This window comes from Beauveria bassiana (assembly GCF_000280675.1).
Source record: "Beauveria bassiana ARSEF 2860 unplaced genomic scaffold BBA_S00003, whole genome shotgun sequence".
In the NCBI taxonomy this organism is placed as follows: domain Eukaryota; kingdom Fungi; phylum Ascomycota; class Sordariomycetes; order Hypocreales; family Cordycipitaceae; genus Beauveria; species Beauveria bassiana.
In genome coordinates, this window is record NW_007930838.1 from 1,425,081 (window position 1) to 1,440,910 (window position 15,830).

Sequence of the window (15,830 nt, forward strand, 5' to 3'; positions counted from 1 at the left end):
AAAATCAGCTACATGGTGCTAATAGGATGCGACTTACTGATGCGTCTCGTGTTCGTTGTATCATAACATAATTCTGTATCATCTAATTTACTGGATAAACGACAGTATAACATGATTGTTGTTGCGAGCACAGAACGAACGGCTTTGACGAAAACGTGAAAAGTTTAAAGACATGCGAAAAGGCTAAAGAGAAGTAAAAGCTTGATATGTACGAGGAAATTTGGGATTGACCGATATGATGGAATAGATGCCAGGATGGCGTGAGAGGAGATGAAGAGAAGGTGTCGAGGAAAGGGAACGAGACAGATGGAGAGCAAATGCAAGACAAAAGGAATGGGGCAGGCAGATGAAAGAATCAGATAAGACAAAACGTAACTAAAATACAAATCCACAGTCAAACGTTGCAAAGCAATCGTTAGCGCCATCAATGTCGAGGTTGACTAATTGACTCGTCCTGTCATTGCTCACGCTGCGGGGCTGATTTTCAACTCTGCAAACAAGTCGCAAAACCCAGACTCACCATGGTTCTTAAAATAGCTGTTCTAGATGACTATCAGGGTGTAGCCAAAGACTACTTTGGAGCCCTGGGCGAAGAATTCCAAGTCAGCTATTTCAAGGATACCTTGCTGCCGTACAATCATCCCGCAACCCCACAAAGCGTTCGAGATGCCTTGGTGAAGCGGCTGGAGCCATTTGAAATCATCAGTATGTACAAGTGCCGGGAACTTTTGCCTATCCGTTTCTTGCCTATCCGTTTTTTTGTTTTTTTTTTTTTTCTTGCCTATCCGTTTCAGATAGCGATACCCCAAAGGTCTCATTATAGGCCAGGGTTAAAGCCGGGTATAACGAGGCAAGATTTCTTACTAATTTTACGTACGTAAAAACAAAAAAAACAGACACCACTCGAGAACGGACTCCGTTTCCCGCCGAGCTGGTCAGGCGCCTGCCAAGGCTGAAGCTTCTTCTCACCAATGGCCAGCGCAATCTGGCTCTCGACCTCGATGCGTTCAAGGAGCGAGGCATCACGGTAGCCAGCGTCGTGAAGCGGGCAGCCGAGGATGCGCCAATTGTGGACTCAACGCCGGAGCACATTCTGACCTTGATCATGGCGCTGGCCAAGAACATTGCCGCCGACGATGCGTCCGTCAAGGCCGGCGGCTGGCAGACGGGATTCAGCACGAGTCTGTCTGGCAAGACGCTTGGGCTGGTAGGTCTGGGACGACTCGGGGCCGTCACGGCCAAGATGCTGCACGCCGCTCTCGGCATGCAGGTGATTGCTTGGAGTCCCAACCTGACTCAGGAAAAGGCCGACGAGCAGGCCCGAGCGGCCGGATTCGCCGCCGTGCAGGCCGACGGACGGCCGACGTTTGCGAGCGTCTCGCGAGAGCAGCTCTTTTGCACGTCTGACGTGGTCAGCGTGCATCTGGTGCTGTCGGAGCGCTCTCGCGGGCTCGTGACGGCCGACGATCTGCACAAGATGAAGGCCGAGTCATTCTTTGTCAACACGTCGCGCGGTCCGCTCGTGGTGGAGAGGGACTTGCTGGATACGCTGAAGCAGGGACGGATTCGCGGAGCCGCCCTCGACGTGTTTGATATCGAACCACTGCCCGCAGACAGCGAGTGGCGAACCACGGCGTGGGGACGGGACGGACGCAGCCGGGTGCTCATGACGCCGCACACTGGATATGTAGATGGCGACGTGATTCGGGAGTGGTATAGACTGCAAGCCGAAGAGGTCATGCGGTGGAAAAATGGCCAAGAACCTGGCATGCGTCTCGCGTAAGAGCTAGCTAGTGGGCATGCCATCCAATAAGCGTGGCAGCTGTCAAATGCATGCAGGTTTATGGATTACATGCACTTCTAACTCCATGTGCGCTTTGATATATTAGCTGCATCTTGATTAATTACCTGCATATTGATCTAGTCAAGTGTTCCTCTGGGGTTTGTCATCTCTCCGCTTGGCGCTTGGCGCTGCAGTTTTGCCAATGTGCAGTTCCAACTTGCATGCCACAGTGCCACACAATAGCCCAGTGGCAAGATGCTCTATTATTTCTTGTTTACCTATTGAAACTGTCCAAGGATGTTAGACCCCGTACTAACTAGTTTCCAAATCATGGTGTATAGGGCTGCATTGGATGATGGAAACCAAAAGGACCAATTGTCAGACGATGATGAATTATTCGTACGTGAAACGCACATGGAGTAGAATCCTTGGGCAAATCGGCGAGGGTCCAAAACACGAGTAAGCTTTTTTGATACATGTGATGACTAGTTACCTAGATAGCAGCCGACCTCTTTTGAACTAGAACCATCTCCACCATGATGCAGAGAAAGTTGGGTTGTCAGAGCAAGTTGAGTAGGTAGTTTATATCCTGTCGAGCGAGCCAGCTCAAAAAGCTCGTATGATGGCTCGTATGATGATGATGCCATCACTACTACCATAAAAACTGCGATATTTTTTTTTTTTAAAAAAAAGGAGAAAAATGAATAAAAAATGAAAAATAAAAAACTGCGCAACGCATTACTCGGGTAGTCAAGTCAACTGTGGACAAAATAGTTGAACAAGATTGCGGGACTGGCTGGAGGGCAAGTCTACATACTTGGCTGCATGACAACGTGTTCTCGTGAATGCACCAAGTTGGCGATAAGGTTACCATCGAGTACGGAGTTCGGACATTTAATTCTGGGGCAGCATGTAGCAGCATGACACGGGACTCCAAGCCACTGCCGGGCATGGCGCCACCGTTCAGCGACGCCCGCAGCAAGTTGCACCCAAGGGTCCCTGTCACCTGGAAGCTTTTTTTTTGGGGGGGAAAGGAGGGGGGGAGGGGGGCAAAAGCCCATCGGCGAATATCGCCAAGTGATGGATGAGAAGACCCTTGAGGCCTGGTGTGTCTGCCTTGCCTACTTGCCTGCCTGCAATCCCTGCACCATATATATAAAAAGAAAAAAGAAGAGACCATGTTGCAGACTCGGAATGGAGTATAACAGATTTCCGTCGTTTTAATAAGTTATGACTCGTCGGGGTCATCAATCCACAAAGCCTAGTCGTCGTCTTCAGACGTGCATGCGACGGAGCGACAAGGAGCCCTAAATGCTCTCAACTCTCCTGGATACCTACCTATCAGTACCCAACCACTGATTATGCTCCGTAACTCCGTTCAGGTTGACTGTAGTGTTTGCGGTTATGACGGCAAGCTTATCAAAGCAAGAAAAATTAAAAATAAAACAGTAGCACAGATGAGTTTAATTTTGGTGTAGTAGAAATGATGCAAGTGTAGTTAGTCCACATGGACCGCACGCTCAGCCCTCTGTAGTTCCGTAACCAGCCAGCCAGCCCTCTTTATCGGCCCCCACGATCGAGCCCCCCCGTTCTCCTATCGAACAAATGACCTCTATTCTGCGCCAAATTTCGAACCCCATCCACACAACAAAGGTCGTGCGCCAGAAGCCCGCTTGTCCATATATAATTTTTTTTCGGGGGGGCGAGCAGGGGGGCCCCAATCTGTCACCACCCACACCGTTCCGCTTAGACCCATCATTGCAGCAGGCCAGCCGGGGTTGTGTGAAGCTAACCACAACGCAAGTCGCACCACGCTTCGGCCGCTACAGTCCGTGTCACAGAACTTGTTCTGCGCATTAGTTTTCCCACTGACACATGCCCTCATACCATCGTATTTCTTTTCTTTGCAAGAGTTATCGTGTGTCATTACCGGCTCATTGTGCGCTCTGAGACGATGACGACCCGTTATGATGGTCCCCGCGGTGGGTGGGCAGCAAACGACGGCGATTCACCAAAGAGAGACCACCATCCACCACCACCACCACAAGTGTCCACATTCTCCGCAGCTTGGAGTCGTCTGTGTTTGTTCATGCAATGTCGTGGAACAGACCCCGGTTTGACCTCCAACGGGATTGCAATACACGAACAATGAGATAATTTAGAAAAAAAAATTGGGTATACAGTGTTGGGGACGAGGCCCGGAGCATGTAGATCAGTCCATGCCTTTTCTGCGTCCATGACGGCGGGCCATGTATATACAAAAGACCATTGCAACCCATGCTATGCACAATATAAACCTCTCTTTCTTTCTTTGATTCCGTGCTCACACGAGAAAAACTCGGATTCATCCCATGATCTAGTCTGGTTACAGATCAAACAGCTCAGAAACCTCGTCCCTTGGCATTAACTTTCCCATCCCCCCCGGTCGACGTTACGCTGAAAGTTGTTCTGGAAATCATTCCCGACTCGAAAAGAACTCTCATCTGTTCACCACCACATCTTACTCAAATCATCTTTGAATACAACATCTCATAATGGCCGGAGACAAGCCTCAGTGTGGTAGTGATGATGCCTCTACAACTGAATATGACCTGCCACTTCACGTCGTTGGCCTGTGTAAGCTTCACCATGCCCAACAGTCAAGGGATCAACAACACTGATGACATCTTTAGTTCTAATTCTTGCCTCCTCGATACTGGGTAAGCCCATCTGTGAATAATTTCCACTTGGAACTCTTGCTGATTACTATTGTAGGCGCTGGATTTCCTGTGGTAGCCAAGAGATTCAAGGCTCTCAAGATCCCGCCCTCCATCTTCTTTGCTTGCAAGCACTTTGGTACTGGAGTCCTCATTGCCACCGCTTTTGTCCATGTACGCACAAGAACCTTTTTTTACCAAAGCCACCTAAAGAGCCATCAAAAGCCACTAACACAAACATCGTACAAGCTTCTCCCAACTGCCTTTGGCAACCTGATGAACCCATGCCTTCCCGATCTCTTCACAGACAAGTACCCCCCCATGCCCGGCGTCATCATGATGGGCTCCATGTTCATCCTGTTTCTCATTGAAATGTACCTCAACGCCAAGACGGGCGGCCACTCCCACGGCGGTCCTACCGGTGAAGCCCTGACGCTCGCGCAAGACCACCACCACCACCACGAGCGTCCCGACTCCAGCGCGGATTCAGAGGAGAAAAAGGACGACACGACTGTGAGTATCGGCGGAATCAGAGATGTCGAGAGCGGTCTCGGCAGCCCCTCGGACTCGTCCTCTACCCTCAACGAGACTCTGGGCCGCGGCAACAAGAACCCCGACACACACGTGCGCTACTTTGACGATGCCGGCCAGGAGGTCGACGCCACTGTGTACCGCAAAATGTCAGCCAACATCACCCTCCTTGAAGGTGGTATTCTCTTCCATTCCGTCTTTGTCGGCATGACACTCTCCATCACCGTCGACGGCTTCGCCATCCTCCTCATCGCCTTTGTCTTCCACCAAGCCTTTGAAGGACTCGGCCTCGGATCCCGCATCGCCGCTGTGCCGTACCCGCGCGGCAGCATCCGCCCCTGGCTCCTGGTCGTCGCCTTTGGCGTCACGGCGCCCCTCGGCCAGGCCATTGGCCTCGGCGTCCGCAACTCGTACGACCCAAACAGCGCATTCGGCCTCATCATTGTCGGCGTCTTCAACGCCATTTCCTCGGGTCTCTTGATCTACGCCGCCCTGGTCGATCTCTTGGCCCAAGACTTTCTCTCTGAGGAGGCGGAGAGACTGATGGGCACGAGCAAAAAGGCGGCAGCCTTTGCATTTGTTCTACTCGGCGGTGAGTTTTTTTCTTCTTTTTTTCTGATTCTCGTTGTACATGGATTTTTTTTTTTTTTTTTTTTGGCATGAGTCCGTGCTAACATGTGTGGATATAGCTGCCGCAATGTCCATTGTCGGCGCATTCGCGTAATCGGGACCCGATACAGGCCTACCAAGCCAGTAATGTTTTTTTATTTTTTTCTCTTGGGAAATGTTTTTATGTTTAATGAGACCACGACCGTTTTATGAATCATAGTTGCTGGGCGACTACAACCGCGCTGAAGAGCAAAACTGCAAACCTGGCGCATTTATTCCGCCATCTGGCATACTTTTATGAACATGGCAAGCGACATTGTGTTTCGACGAATGAAATAGCAAAATATCATAGTTTAGTAAATCAGCCGTGCGCAGAAATGGAATTGTCTGCAGTGTCATTTGCCACGTGCACCCACGTGAAATGTAGAGGCCGAGTAAAGTCAATGTTGGATGGTGCATGTGCGTCTCATCCGTGCCAACTTCACATTAACCAGACAAATACCGTCGTGGACGGTAGCCTGGCTGGCATTTCTCCAACAGCTGGTTTTAATCTCAATCGTGCCTCGGGTCCCGGCTTGTATTTCCTCCAACCGTCGAATTTAAACTAAATCCTGACTCGAGTGGTCCGCGTCGGCTTTCAATGCCGTGCTAGTGGCAACACAACTGGAGCTCTTGAAAGCAATCTGTAATAAGCACTACAAGACGGACATGGCGCCTGCACAAATCGTCCAGAAGTGGAAAAATTAGTGTGCATAGAGATTTAGCGGTCATGATATCGGCTATACGTCCACATCGGGCAACTGGCTCGTCAGTGCAGATTGTCGGGATTGCAATACTGACAACCGTCTGGTATTTAAGAGGCCGGGTGCCGCCCGACCATGTTCGGCGGGCCGAGTCCTGAAGTCAGTCCCGGCTGCTTCAATCTTGGAAATCTCCAGTAGTCTGTTAAGATGCGTGTTGCCGTCTCTTCGACCATCGCCGCTGCGGCCAGCCTTCTGTCGCTGGCCAATGCGAACACCACGCCAGTCTCCGACACGGACATGAACGACTTGCTCAACGAGGGCGGTGTTTCTCTGGCGATGAAGGCGGCGCCCATGTTCTTCTTCGGACAAGCATTGAACCATCCTCCGTGCATCCCTACCTATGCCACGGACAAGAACAATCAGCAGACGCCTCCCGCAGAACTATGCAACTGGCCCAATGCCGGCTGCAACTGCCGCACTCCCGGCGTGCCCATTGGCAATCCATCGCCATCTTTCCCCGTGTATTATTCGTACGAAAAGTGCACCGATGCAGGCGTCCGCGTTCAGTATTCTCTGTTTTACGAAAAGGATGGGTAAGAGAAGAACAACAACTTACACGGCCATGGAGAGCCGACGGAATCTTTTAAACATTCGACGAGCTAACCAAACGCCGCCACATTTAGATTCAATCCCGCCAAAATCTTCGGTCACCACTAGTAAGTAGCCTTAGAACGAGTTCATCGCGTGCTAAAATGGGCACTGAGCTAATCCATACCGGCAGCGACTGGGAGCGCGTCATTATCATCTGGAAAAAGGCCGACGACGGCCTGTGGCGCCCGGCAGAGATCAAGTTGTCGCAGCACAGCGGCTACCAGACTCTTGAGTGGGATCAGATCCAAAATACCTTTAGCGACGACACCGCTGGTGAAAAGCTAGGCGGACCCAACGGACAGAAGAATCTCAACCACGCCAAGGTCTATGTTGCGTGGGCCAAGCACGATCACCACAACGAGCGCAACACGGTACGTTGTCGGAGAAAGAGTTTTTTTCAACGGTGCAGAAAGCCAATAGCAGAGAAATCGTAATGCTGACTGCTACTCGTAGGGCTTCAACGACCCTATTTCGCAACTGACCAATAACGCCTTCCGCTCCCAGGACTGGTGGTATCTGCCACAGCGAGGTACGATTTCTGACACGGTGTAATTAGATGGGGTCCAAACTATGTTTTGCTAACAATTCTGGTGTTGCAAGGTGACTATATCCGCGCCGACGGAGGGACTGAGATTGGTAGACTGATAAAAGGCATGAACTGGGGCGACGCCAGCTCTAATCCGGCCAGTGTCCACGACGGCCTCTGCCAGGCGTAATCGAACAAGACGAGCGGATGCTACGACTTATCCAAGGAAATATCTGGAGATTTTGTATATACTCGGGCTGAATATATGACTTTCCATGGCCCGTTATCGGGACCCGATGACAATTCGTGATGCCCTCGAATGAGCATTGGTATGCGCGTTTCAATCTCCCTTTCGGCTCTCGCTATCGTGTTCTGGGCTCTCCTATTCAACGGTAGATTTCAAGGACTGGAGCCCTGAACATGCGATAGTCGACGCTGAGGTCGCAGGAATGAGCGTGGTAGTATCTCAAGACCGTAGAAGAAAGAGGATGGCGCCGCGGTGAAGTTGTGGGATTTGAGTGTAGATATGTGCCGGCAAGACTTGGGCCGGTGCGCAAGAGTAAACTGAAAGATTCGAGCAACTTGCGGTGCGCTCGTTCGAGAAGAATCGTAGATTCATTTATACGGTGATGGGAGTACGAATCATACTCGAAAGTCATGGTCAATTGCGCAGCGTCGAAAGGAACCCATATTAGAGAAAAGGAAAATGATTCGTTTTGCTAAAGTGGCTGCCGGTCTCAATTTCTTGGCGGCAACCAATCGTGCGTTTGCATCTCGCTATTTCATGTCTCTTGCAGGGCCGGCTTGGTGCAGAACACGGCACTGGCACGACTCACAAGTTAGCCAGCCATTACGATAAAATGCGTCAGAAGCCGGAAAAGCAGGCTTGGAGGGTAGAGAAGTGGCGCCTGTAATATCATGCTATGCATGCACGAAGGTCGCCACGTACGGTGGCTGTACTGCAGTTCTGTCGTGATCAATCTCGCCAAACCATGCAGTATAATAGCTGCGAGCTGTGCTGGAATCATGCGCAATCATGCAAGCCCACATACGGATAGTTCCGAATTCCTCTGTCAGGTTCAACGAAGCATTTTCTGTGCATGCGAGCTCCCGAAAATAGATGGTCCATGGTGTCGCCGAGGTCATCACGGCTGGCGAGGCAGTGGTAAGAACTTGTCTGCCCTTTTCACCTCAATATTTTCCGAACCGAGCTGGTGTTAACTTTGAGCGATCTTGGAATTGAAAATTCAGAAACGTCGCCCCATCCTCTGCATCGAATTCTAGAGACGCCATCGCCGGTGTGCGGAAAAGGAACCCAAACAGCCAAGCCCAGGAGCAGGGCTGATGCTGCCCGATGTAATCCGTACTCAGCCACAAGTCGCCGATACCAGCCGATTCGACGGTCGAGATAGCAGTGGGAGGACTAAGGTGAATAAATATGCTGATCAGGGGCTCAAAGCAAAGTACATATTGGCTGGGCAGAGAAAGGCGGGCACATAGGCAGAGACAATGCCTCTGACTGTCTGACAGCTACTAATAAGCGAACGCACTTTATCTCGCTTTCTCCCGAATCCTTGACTTTCTTTTTTCTCGACTGTGCATTGATTAATCTTGCACGATTCATCTCTAATCTTGATAGTGACGACATTGTCTCGGCGCAGATTGGGGCGGCGCCAACTCACGCCACACTTGGAGCTCCTTTTTTTTCTGTTTTTTTTTTTTACCAGCGCTCATCAAGCTCAGGCCACGGGTCATGCATCTACCCTTCTTGCCTTCATCTGCCAGTTTACTGATACCATACTACGTCTTTTAACCAGCCTTGTACCTTTCTAGCCCAGCATATATTTTCTCTTCATCCACGAGTCATCTGTTTTTTTCTGTTCTTTTATTGCATTAACTAGACTTGGCTTCTCTGGCGGAGACATCCACTGCATTACTCCCAGACGCCCCATTATCCACGAACAAGACCAGGCGCACCTTGGTCGTGTCACATAACGGCAAATTAACCGCCTTTTTATTCAACCAGCCCGAGTCAAGGGGCTTAGCCGAGTACCCTGCTTGTTGACAACATCAATATTATTCGTCCATCGACTCGCCCGAACGAAGAAACGACCATTTTCGCTCTTGCGCATGGCTGATCGATAGACCGCCGAGCGTGCCACAGTTGATAGTACGACGCCCGACACCCCCCGTCGGGGACCAGCGCATACCGAGACGAAGCGCCGCGAGCTTGCCGCTGCACAACATGCCAGGCGACGACAAGGGCCAAGCTGTGCTCTTTGGCAGCAAACTGGCCAAGCATGACCAAGATGTTCCCGCCGTTGAGGAAATCTCCCTGACAGACGAGACCGCCACGGCCAGCAGTGGCGCCGCCATTGGCAACGAAAACGATACCGCGACGACGACAAACGCCGCTACCGCAGCTCCTGTCGAGATCAAAGCCATCCTCTCGCCCATCACGCCCGCCTCGCCAGCTCCGGGTAGCATCCACAGTGGCAGCAGCGGCGCCGCGAGCGACTTCATCCCCCTCGTTACTGTCGTCGGCTTCCATCATGCGCGCGGACCAGAGGTCGAATCGTGGTTCGGCGTCGACGACGGCACGGACCCGGCCGCCGACTACAACTGGCACCTGCTGCCTTTCATGGCCCTCAGCGACGGCGCGCACGCCTCCGAGGAGGACTTTTCTTACTTTACCCTTCTGCGGCCCGCCACCGCCGACAAGCCGGCCTGCTCGCTCTTTGGCATCTCCTGCACCCGCCAGATCGACTCGGCCGCCCTCCTAAACCGCCCCGCCGACGTAACGCGCTCTACGGTCCAGAAGGCCGTCGTCGTCATCGCCGACAGCCCGCACTTTTTTGGCGTCCTCCGCGAGAGGCTCGGCATGGTCACGCACGCCTGGTTCGCCCAGCGCGAGTTCACCGACGTTGAGATTCTGCGCCGCTTCCAGGAGAGTCTCGCCGACGAAAAGGCCCGCGGCGACTTGGCAGAAACGGGTAGCAGGGATCAGTATTTGGGGATGAGTTTGCGTGAGCTGATTCACGAATACAAGTGGCAGACCTTGGTGCTGCTCAAGTGTTGTCTGTTGCAACCAAAGGTGAGAGAAGCACAACTTGATATCTCGCTGAGAAACGTCTATTGATCAAGTCCACATGCAGATGTTATTCTTTGGCTCGCGATGTGACAAACTCTGCATGGTTCAGTTTGCACTCATATCGTTCATACCCGGCTTGATACGGAACCTACAAGACTGCGCCGATCCGGAGCTCAACGCATACGAGGAGAAGCTGGCCCCGTCTACCAGCCTGCAGAGTAGCAACCGTAGCTCATTACTGCAATTCATGGGCTTGCCGCTGCAAATATTCGGTAAAGGCGCCATTTTTGGACCGTATACTCCTCTGCAGCAACTCGACCTGCTCGCCGACGTTGGCACCAAATCGTACCTGGTTGGCAGCACAAATTCGCTGCTCCTGCAGCAAAGGGACAGATATAGCGACATTCTCATCAACCTCGACGAGGGCACCGTCAATATTACATCGCCTTCTCTAAAGGCCGCACTAGCGTTGACGGCCGCAGACCGCAGATGGATCGACTTGTTGACGCACCAGATCAATGAAACGTGGGATGAGTCCAACCCCAGCCGCCCCAAGAACCTACAATACGCCGGCAGCGAGGAATACATTCGCTCACAATTCGAGTCGTATATCCTCGGCCTCATATCCTCTGTCAAGTTTCACAATTTTCTCGCGCAGCAAGGCGATGTCAGCAAGGGCACATTTACAAGCGAGGAAGACCCCGCCGTCGATTTTGGCCTAGAATGGATCGCCGCCTGGCAAAAGACAGAAAACTACCGCATCTGGGAATCCCACACCGACGCCAACCTTTTTGCCGTGTCGGAGCCCAAACACCCCTGCGCCGGTGGCCTCACCATAGACGACGTTCAGCGCCGCATCGCCGACCAGGTCAAGGACTTGCACCTGGACGAGCGCCTCGCTCAGGGCCGCGAGATTCTGGGTCGCAACCTTGCCGCAGGCCGCGAAAAGGCTTCGTCCATGTTCAACAAGCTCTACAGCGACGTGGAATATCTCCGCGAATCCCAGCGCCGCCGGGCCGACGAGGCTGCCGTTGCTTCGCGCGCCTCCGTGTCCAGCGACAAGTCCGCGGCCACCACCGGCACTACCGCCCCGTCTGTAGCGTCTCCGACCTTTGCCGTGGACATGACCAAGGCCCAGGCCACCATGCAGTCGGTCGGCAACAAGGCCGGCGCGTACATGTCGAGCTGGGCCTCGTGGGCCGGCGAGAAGCGCAAGAACAGCACCTGGGGCGCCAACTGGCGGAGTGGCGGCGGCGGCAGCAGCAGCAGCAGCAGCAGCAAAACTCAGCAGTCTAGGCAACCCGTCAACGGCTCCACGCCCACCAGCCCCATTGATAAAGACTACCAGATGATTAGCACGCTGGGATCCCACACCACCTCCACTGACGCCAGCCACACCCGCAGCCGCGACAGCGCCACCAGCACCACAATGCGGCCCCTCACCCAGCAGAGCTTCAGCGAGAGCATCCTCTCCCGCGCGAGCAGCTCCTTTGACAGGCCTCTGACGGGCGAGTCGGTCGACAAGGATGATGACGCCCTCGGAGTCACAGCGGTCTCGTCAGCCGCCTCGGACGCCTCCTCCCCCCCGTCTCCCGAAAAGAAGACGTCGGCCGTTTCTACCAGTAAAGTCGACGGCTTTCAGACCGAAGAGCTCGTAGGCAGCAGAAATGCGTCGCAGGAATCGACCGAGACGCCGCCGACTCCTGTCGTGGGAACGGCGCCCGTGCCGGGGAGCGCGGTGGAGGCGGAGGAGCGCACAGACAAGGCTGACGATGCGCCGACAGCGGCGGACACCAAGACGAGGTAACAGCAGAGATTCCAAGACGAGAGGATATCGAAGGATGGGATATGAAGAAAATGATGACAAAGGCTTGGTGTTACAAGGATGAAGATGAGCAGAGTAAACATGATGAATGACGTTTCATTTCTTTCATTGCATGTATTGATGCTACTGTGTAGTATCAATATCGAGGGATCCTTATAGCATAGCACACGCAATTTAACTCCATCATCAATGCACAACGCTTTGGTTTTCTCCCCTCTTTCCTTCGCTTTTGCACGTTCTTTAGCCTCGTCTCACGATACTGTATTTATATCGTGCATAATAAAGGCTGAAATAGTGAGACCAAAACAAACGAAAAGAAAGTTGCAACTGTTATCTTCTCCGCCTTGGGCCAAAAAAAATGCACTCCAATTCCCCATTCAATCGATGCTCTGCCCGCAGTCGGCATGTCCATCTCTCCATGCGCGCGGTCAGCCCAACGTCCGTCCGGTAGGTAGCGCATACTAAGGCAGCTACGGAATGGCGTCATATCACCGCGCGACAATCGCCCAAATTCATTCTATATGCGAATTGCCTCAACCTGGAAAGAAACGTGAATAAAAATACCATTTATGCAAGATAACCGAGCTCGTCATCATCTAGACGCTCGAGATATTCCTTGTCCAGTAGAATTTCTATACACTTCTTGATGTCTCCAACCTTAGGAAGGAAACGTGTGCGGATTTGGTTAATGGTCTCGCTGACCAGTTGTGAGTGCTTCATCTTCTTGCGAGCCTTCATGATTCGGACAATGGCAGACTGACACAATTAGCAACATACATAAGCAGACGGGTAGCCATGATGCTTACCTGTAATAGAAGCTTTCTGTCCTCTTCAATGGTCTTGTTCGTCTCGGCCTCTTCCTGCTTAGCCTCCTTGACACCTCCGAGGTTCAAATTCACACGAATCTTCTTGCTCTTGAAATCGTAGTTAAGATTGAAAACCTTGCCGGGCCCGGGCTTCTCACCACCAGCCACAAGAAGAACCTTGGCCTTGAGAATAACGGCGAGGGCTTGATCAAGAACCTCGGCGCTCAGTGCCGTTGCGCTCAGCATATCCTCGTAGACGTAGGAATCCTTTTCGTTAAAGAGAAGAAGTATGGCCATTTGGTAGACGGAGACTTGAAAGGTGAAAGGTGTCTTGCTGCTCTTGCAGTACCCTGTCTTGATTTCACCCTTGCACAGATGCCATAGCCAGGTAAGCTTCCTGCCGTCATGCTTGTGCTTGTAAAAACGAGTGAACTTTTCGATTTCGCTGCCGATTTCTGTAGGAGGCTGGAAGTGCGTACTTGGCGCTTGTAACGGCCAGAAACCGGTACCTAAGATCGAGAATGTCGAGTCCATTGTCTTTTGGCTATCAATGCCTGCGAGATGCTCGCGGAATTCCTTGTTGAGATCCTTGGAAATTTGCATGTCCTGGAACATGCGCTGTAGCTTATTGGTATACTCGAAACCACATGCTTCCTTGAGTTTACTAATCATGCTAGTCTCGGCATCATCTGAGGATGAATTGGCGTGGACTAGACGTCTGGCCAGCATACGAGAGTAGAATTTTTGAAAGACATCCTTGTCTTCAATGTATTTGAAAACAGTCATTAACTGCGTAAGAGTACGCTCGAGCTCGGCTTCCTCGATACTGGTGCTACTCTTGCGAAGAAGAACATCGGTATACTTTGCGAGAAGCTCGGGAGACTTGTTGGATGACGACTTGCAAACTTCGTTGCGGTTGACGAATTCTCGGCAGGCGTTGTCGAGAGATCGGGTGAATTCTGGCTCGTCATTGAAGGCGTTCTTGACCAGCGCCTGATACTTAGTGTGAATCTCCAGCAGCGCGTCGACGTACACCTTGGGTTCGAGTTTGTCACCATCTGAGGATTGAACCTTTTGCACGGCAGCCAATCCGGCCCTTCGCACATGGTTCTCAAACTTGGTTCGCAGAGGATCGAGACCGTTGGGAATGCGGGCGAGAAGGTTGTACATTCTCGCCATGTCTTCTTCGCGGTCGTTGTCTTGAAGTATCTGGAACTCGTCGCGCAAGAGATTGGCATGATCAGCAATCAAAGCTTGGTTGCAAGTCCTCTTAAGAGGGACCGCAATATCGTGGTGCAGATACATATCAACACGCTGCTCCTCCTCCGCCAACCGCGTCTCGGCCTTTTTCATGTATTCCACGACGCTGTTCTCGGCGACGAACTGTTTCGATTCGGATTCGTAGAATTCTTTGGTAGCCTCTAGAAAAGGCTTTTCGAAGTGGAATCTATACACGTCGAGGGTTGACTTGGAGGGGTCGGCTTCGTCTAGGCCCAGAGACACAAAGGAATCTACAACTTGCTTGATCTGGCCGTATTCAATCGTCTCTCCATTCCGTTGCTTCTCGACAAGCTTGAGCACGGCGTCCATTACCTTGGACCAGACATTTTTGAACAAGACCTGACGCCATTGTACCAGATGGAGCGTATACACATCATATATGCTCTTTTTGCCTTCATCAATCTCGCGTTTAACCCAATGACGGTTAAGATAGCGGAACAGGTGATGGATGTACTTGGCAGCAACAGTGTATCGGTCCCACTCCTTGATGTAATAAGCCAGTAGCGCCTCATCGGTGTGTGTTTTCGACTTTTCGTAGAGGCCGTTCAAATGTTCTTCCAAGTAGTGCATGAGCTTTTTGTACAACTCCTCGCCGAGAAGATGAGCTGAAGACACGTTAGCGAGTACGTCCTTGATAATCCAAGACGAGGGCCGTTACAAACCCCCTCTATGGTTCGAGTGCATGGCTGGACCACCGAGGCCGACGGCCTTTTGCGATGTACAGAAGTTGTGAACAGCCCTGATAGCGTCAACAGAAGAACTAGAACAACGTTGAAACAAAAGACTCACGTGTAAACTCCCATGTAGAGTTGCATATCAATGCCTTGTTCCAGATCGTTCATCACGCGGTTAATGCCATGCACGAGGTACTTCCATCTAAGGGAGATTAGCAGGGAAAACATGCAAGTATAGTCATGAGCAGTTGCATACGTTGCTTCGATGTCCTCTCTATTAGGAATCGCGGGCATCTGGTTTGGTATCGCTGTCCTGGTTGCCATGATGGGCAATGGCGATGGCGATGGCGAGGCGTTGGTCGTTGGCGGGGTCTTGTTGAGTGATGAGAGAGTCGGTAGCAACCGCTCGGTAGGCGGAGGGGCCCGTCTGCTTGAGGTGGAAGAGGGGAAATCCAGCCTCAGGCACAGAAATGCACGACTGAGTAGGTCCGCTCGCGATGCTGGTAGACACAGGTTCCTGCTTGATCCGAGGGTGGTGTGCCAACAATGGGCAGCGGCGGGGAGGCGACGGCGCAAACGCGACGACGGGGTTTGGAAGGGCGTGAGACCAGCTT

At 52.0% G+C, this 15,830-nt stretch overlaps 5 protein-coding genes across 5 annotated transcripts; 4 read left to right on the top strand and 1 right to left on the bottom strand.

Annotated features, from left to right (window-relative positions):
- Window positions 1-521: 521 nt before the first annotated feature.
- BBA_01677 (D-isomer specific 2-hydroxyacid dehydrogenase) lies at window positions 522-1,783 on the top strand (the record flags this gene model as incomplete). The annotated part of the gene is made up of 2 exons (XM_008596774.1): window positions 522-705; window positions 897-1,783. 2 exons carry the CDS (start codon window positions 522-524, stop codon window positions 1,781-1,783), a joined length of 1,071 nt encoding a protein of 356 aa, XP_008594996.1.
- A 2,534-nt stretch (window positions 1,784-4,317) lies between these two features.
- Window positions 4,318-5,734, top strand: BBA_01678 (ZIP Zinc transporter family protein; the record flags this gene model as incomplete). Its single annotated transcript, XM_008596775.1, has 5 exons — window positions 4,318-4,399; window positions 4,456-4,482; window positions 4,538-4,653; window positions 4,729-5,602; window positions 5,700-5,734. The coding sequence occupies 5 exons, from the start codon at window positions 4,318-4,320 to the stop codon at window positions 5,732-5,734; spliced, it is 1,134 nt and encodes a 377-aa protein (XP_008594997.1).
- Window positions 5,735-6,569: 835 nt separating this feature from the next.
- BBA_01679 (uncharacterized protein) lies at window positions 6,570-7,729 on the top strand (the record flags this gene model as incomplete). The annotated part of the gene is made up of 5 exons (XM_008596776.1): window positions 6,570-6,955; window positions 7,046-7,078; window positions 7,144-7,384; window positions 7,467-7,542; window positions 7,614-7,729. The coding sequence occupies 5 exons, from the start codon at window positions 6,570-6,572 to the stop codon at window positions 7,727-7,729; spliced, it is 852 nt and encodes a 283-aa protein (XP_008594998.1).
- A 2,055-nt stretch (window positions 7,730-9,784) lies between these two features.
- BBA_01680 (transporter Avl9) lies at window positions 9,785-12,437 on the top strand (the record flags this gene model as incomplete). The annotated part of the gene is made up of 2 exons (XM_008596777.1): window positions 9,785-10,633; window positions 10,695-12,437. 2 exons carry the CDS (start codon window positions 9,785-9,787, stop codon window positions 12,435-12,437), a joined length of 2,592 nt encoding a protein of 863 aa, XP_008594999.1.
- A 585-nt stretch (window positions 12,438-13,022) lies between these two features.
- BBA_01681 (Cullin family protein) lies at window positions 13,023-15,540 on the bottom strand (the record flags this gene model as incomplete). The annotated part of the gene is made up of 5 exons (XM_008596778.1): window positions 13,023-13,211; window positions 13,262-15,147; window positions 15,205-15,281; window positions 15,332-15,418; window positions 15,473-15,540. The coding sequence occupies 5 exons, from the start codon at window positions 15,538-15,540 to the stop codon at window positions 13,023-13,025; spliced, it is 2,307 nt and encodes a 768-aa protein (XP_008595000.1).
- Window positions 15,541-15,830: the final 290 nt, after the last annotated feature.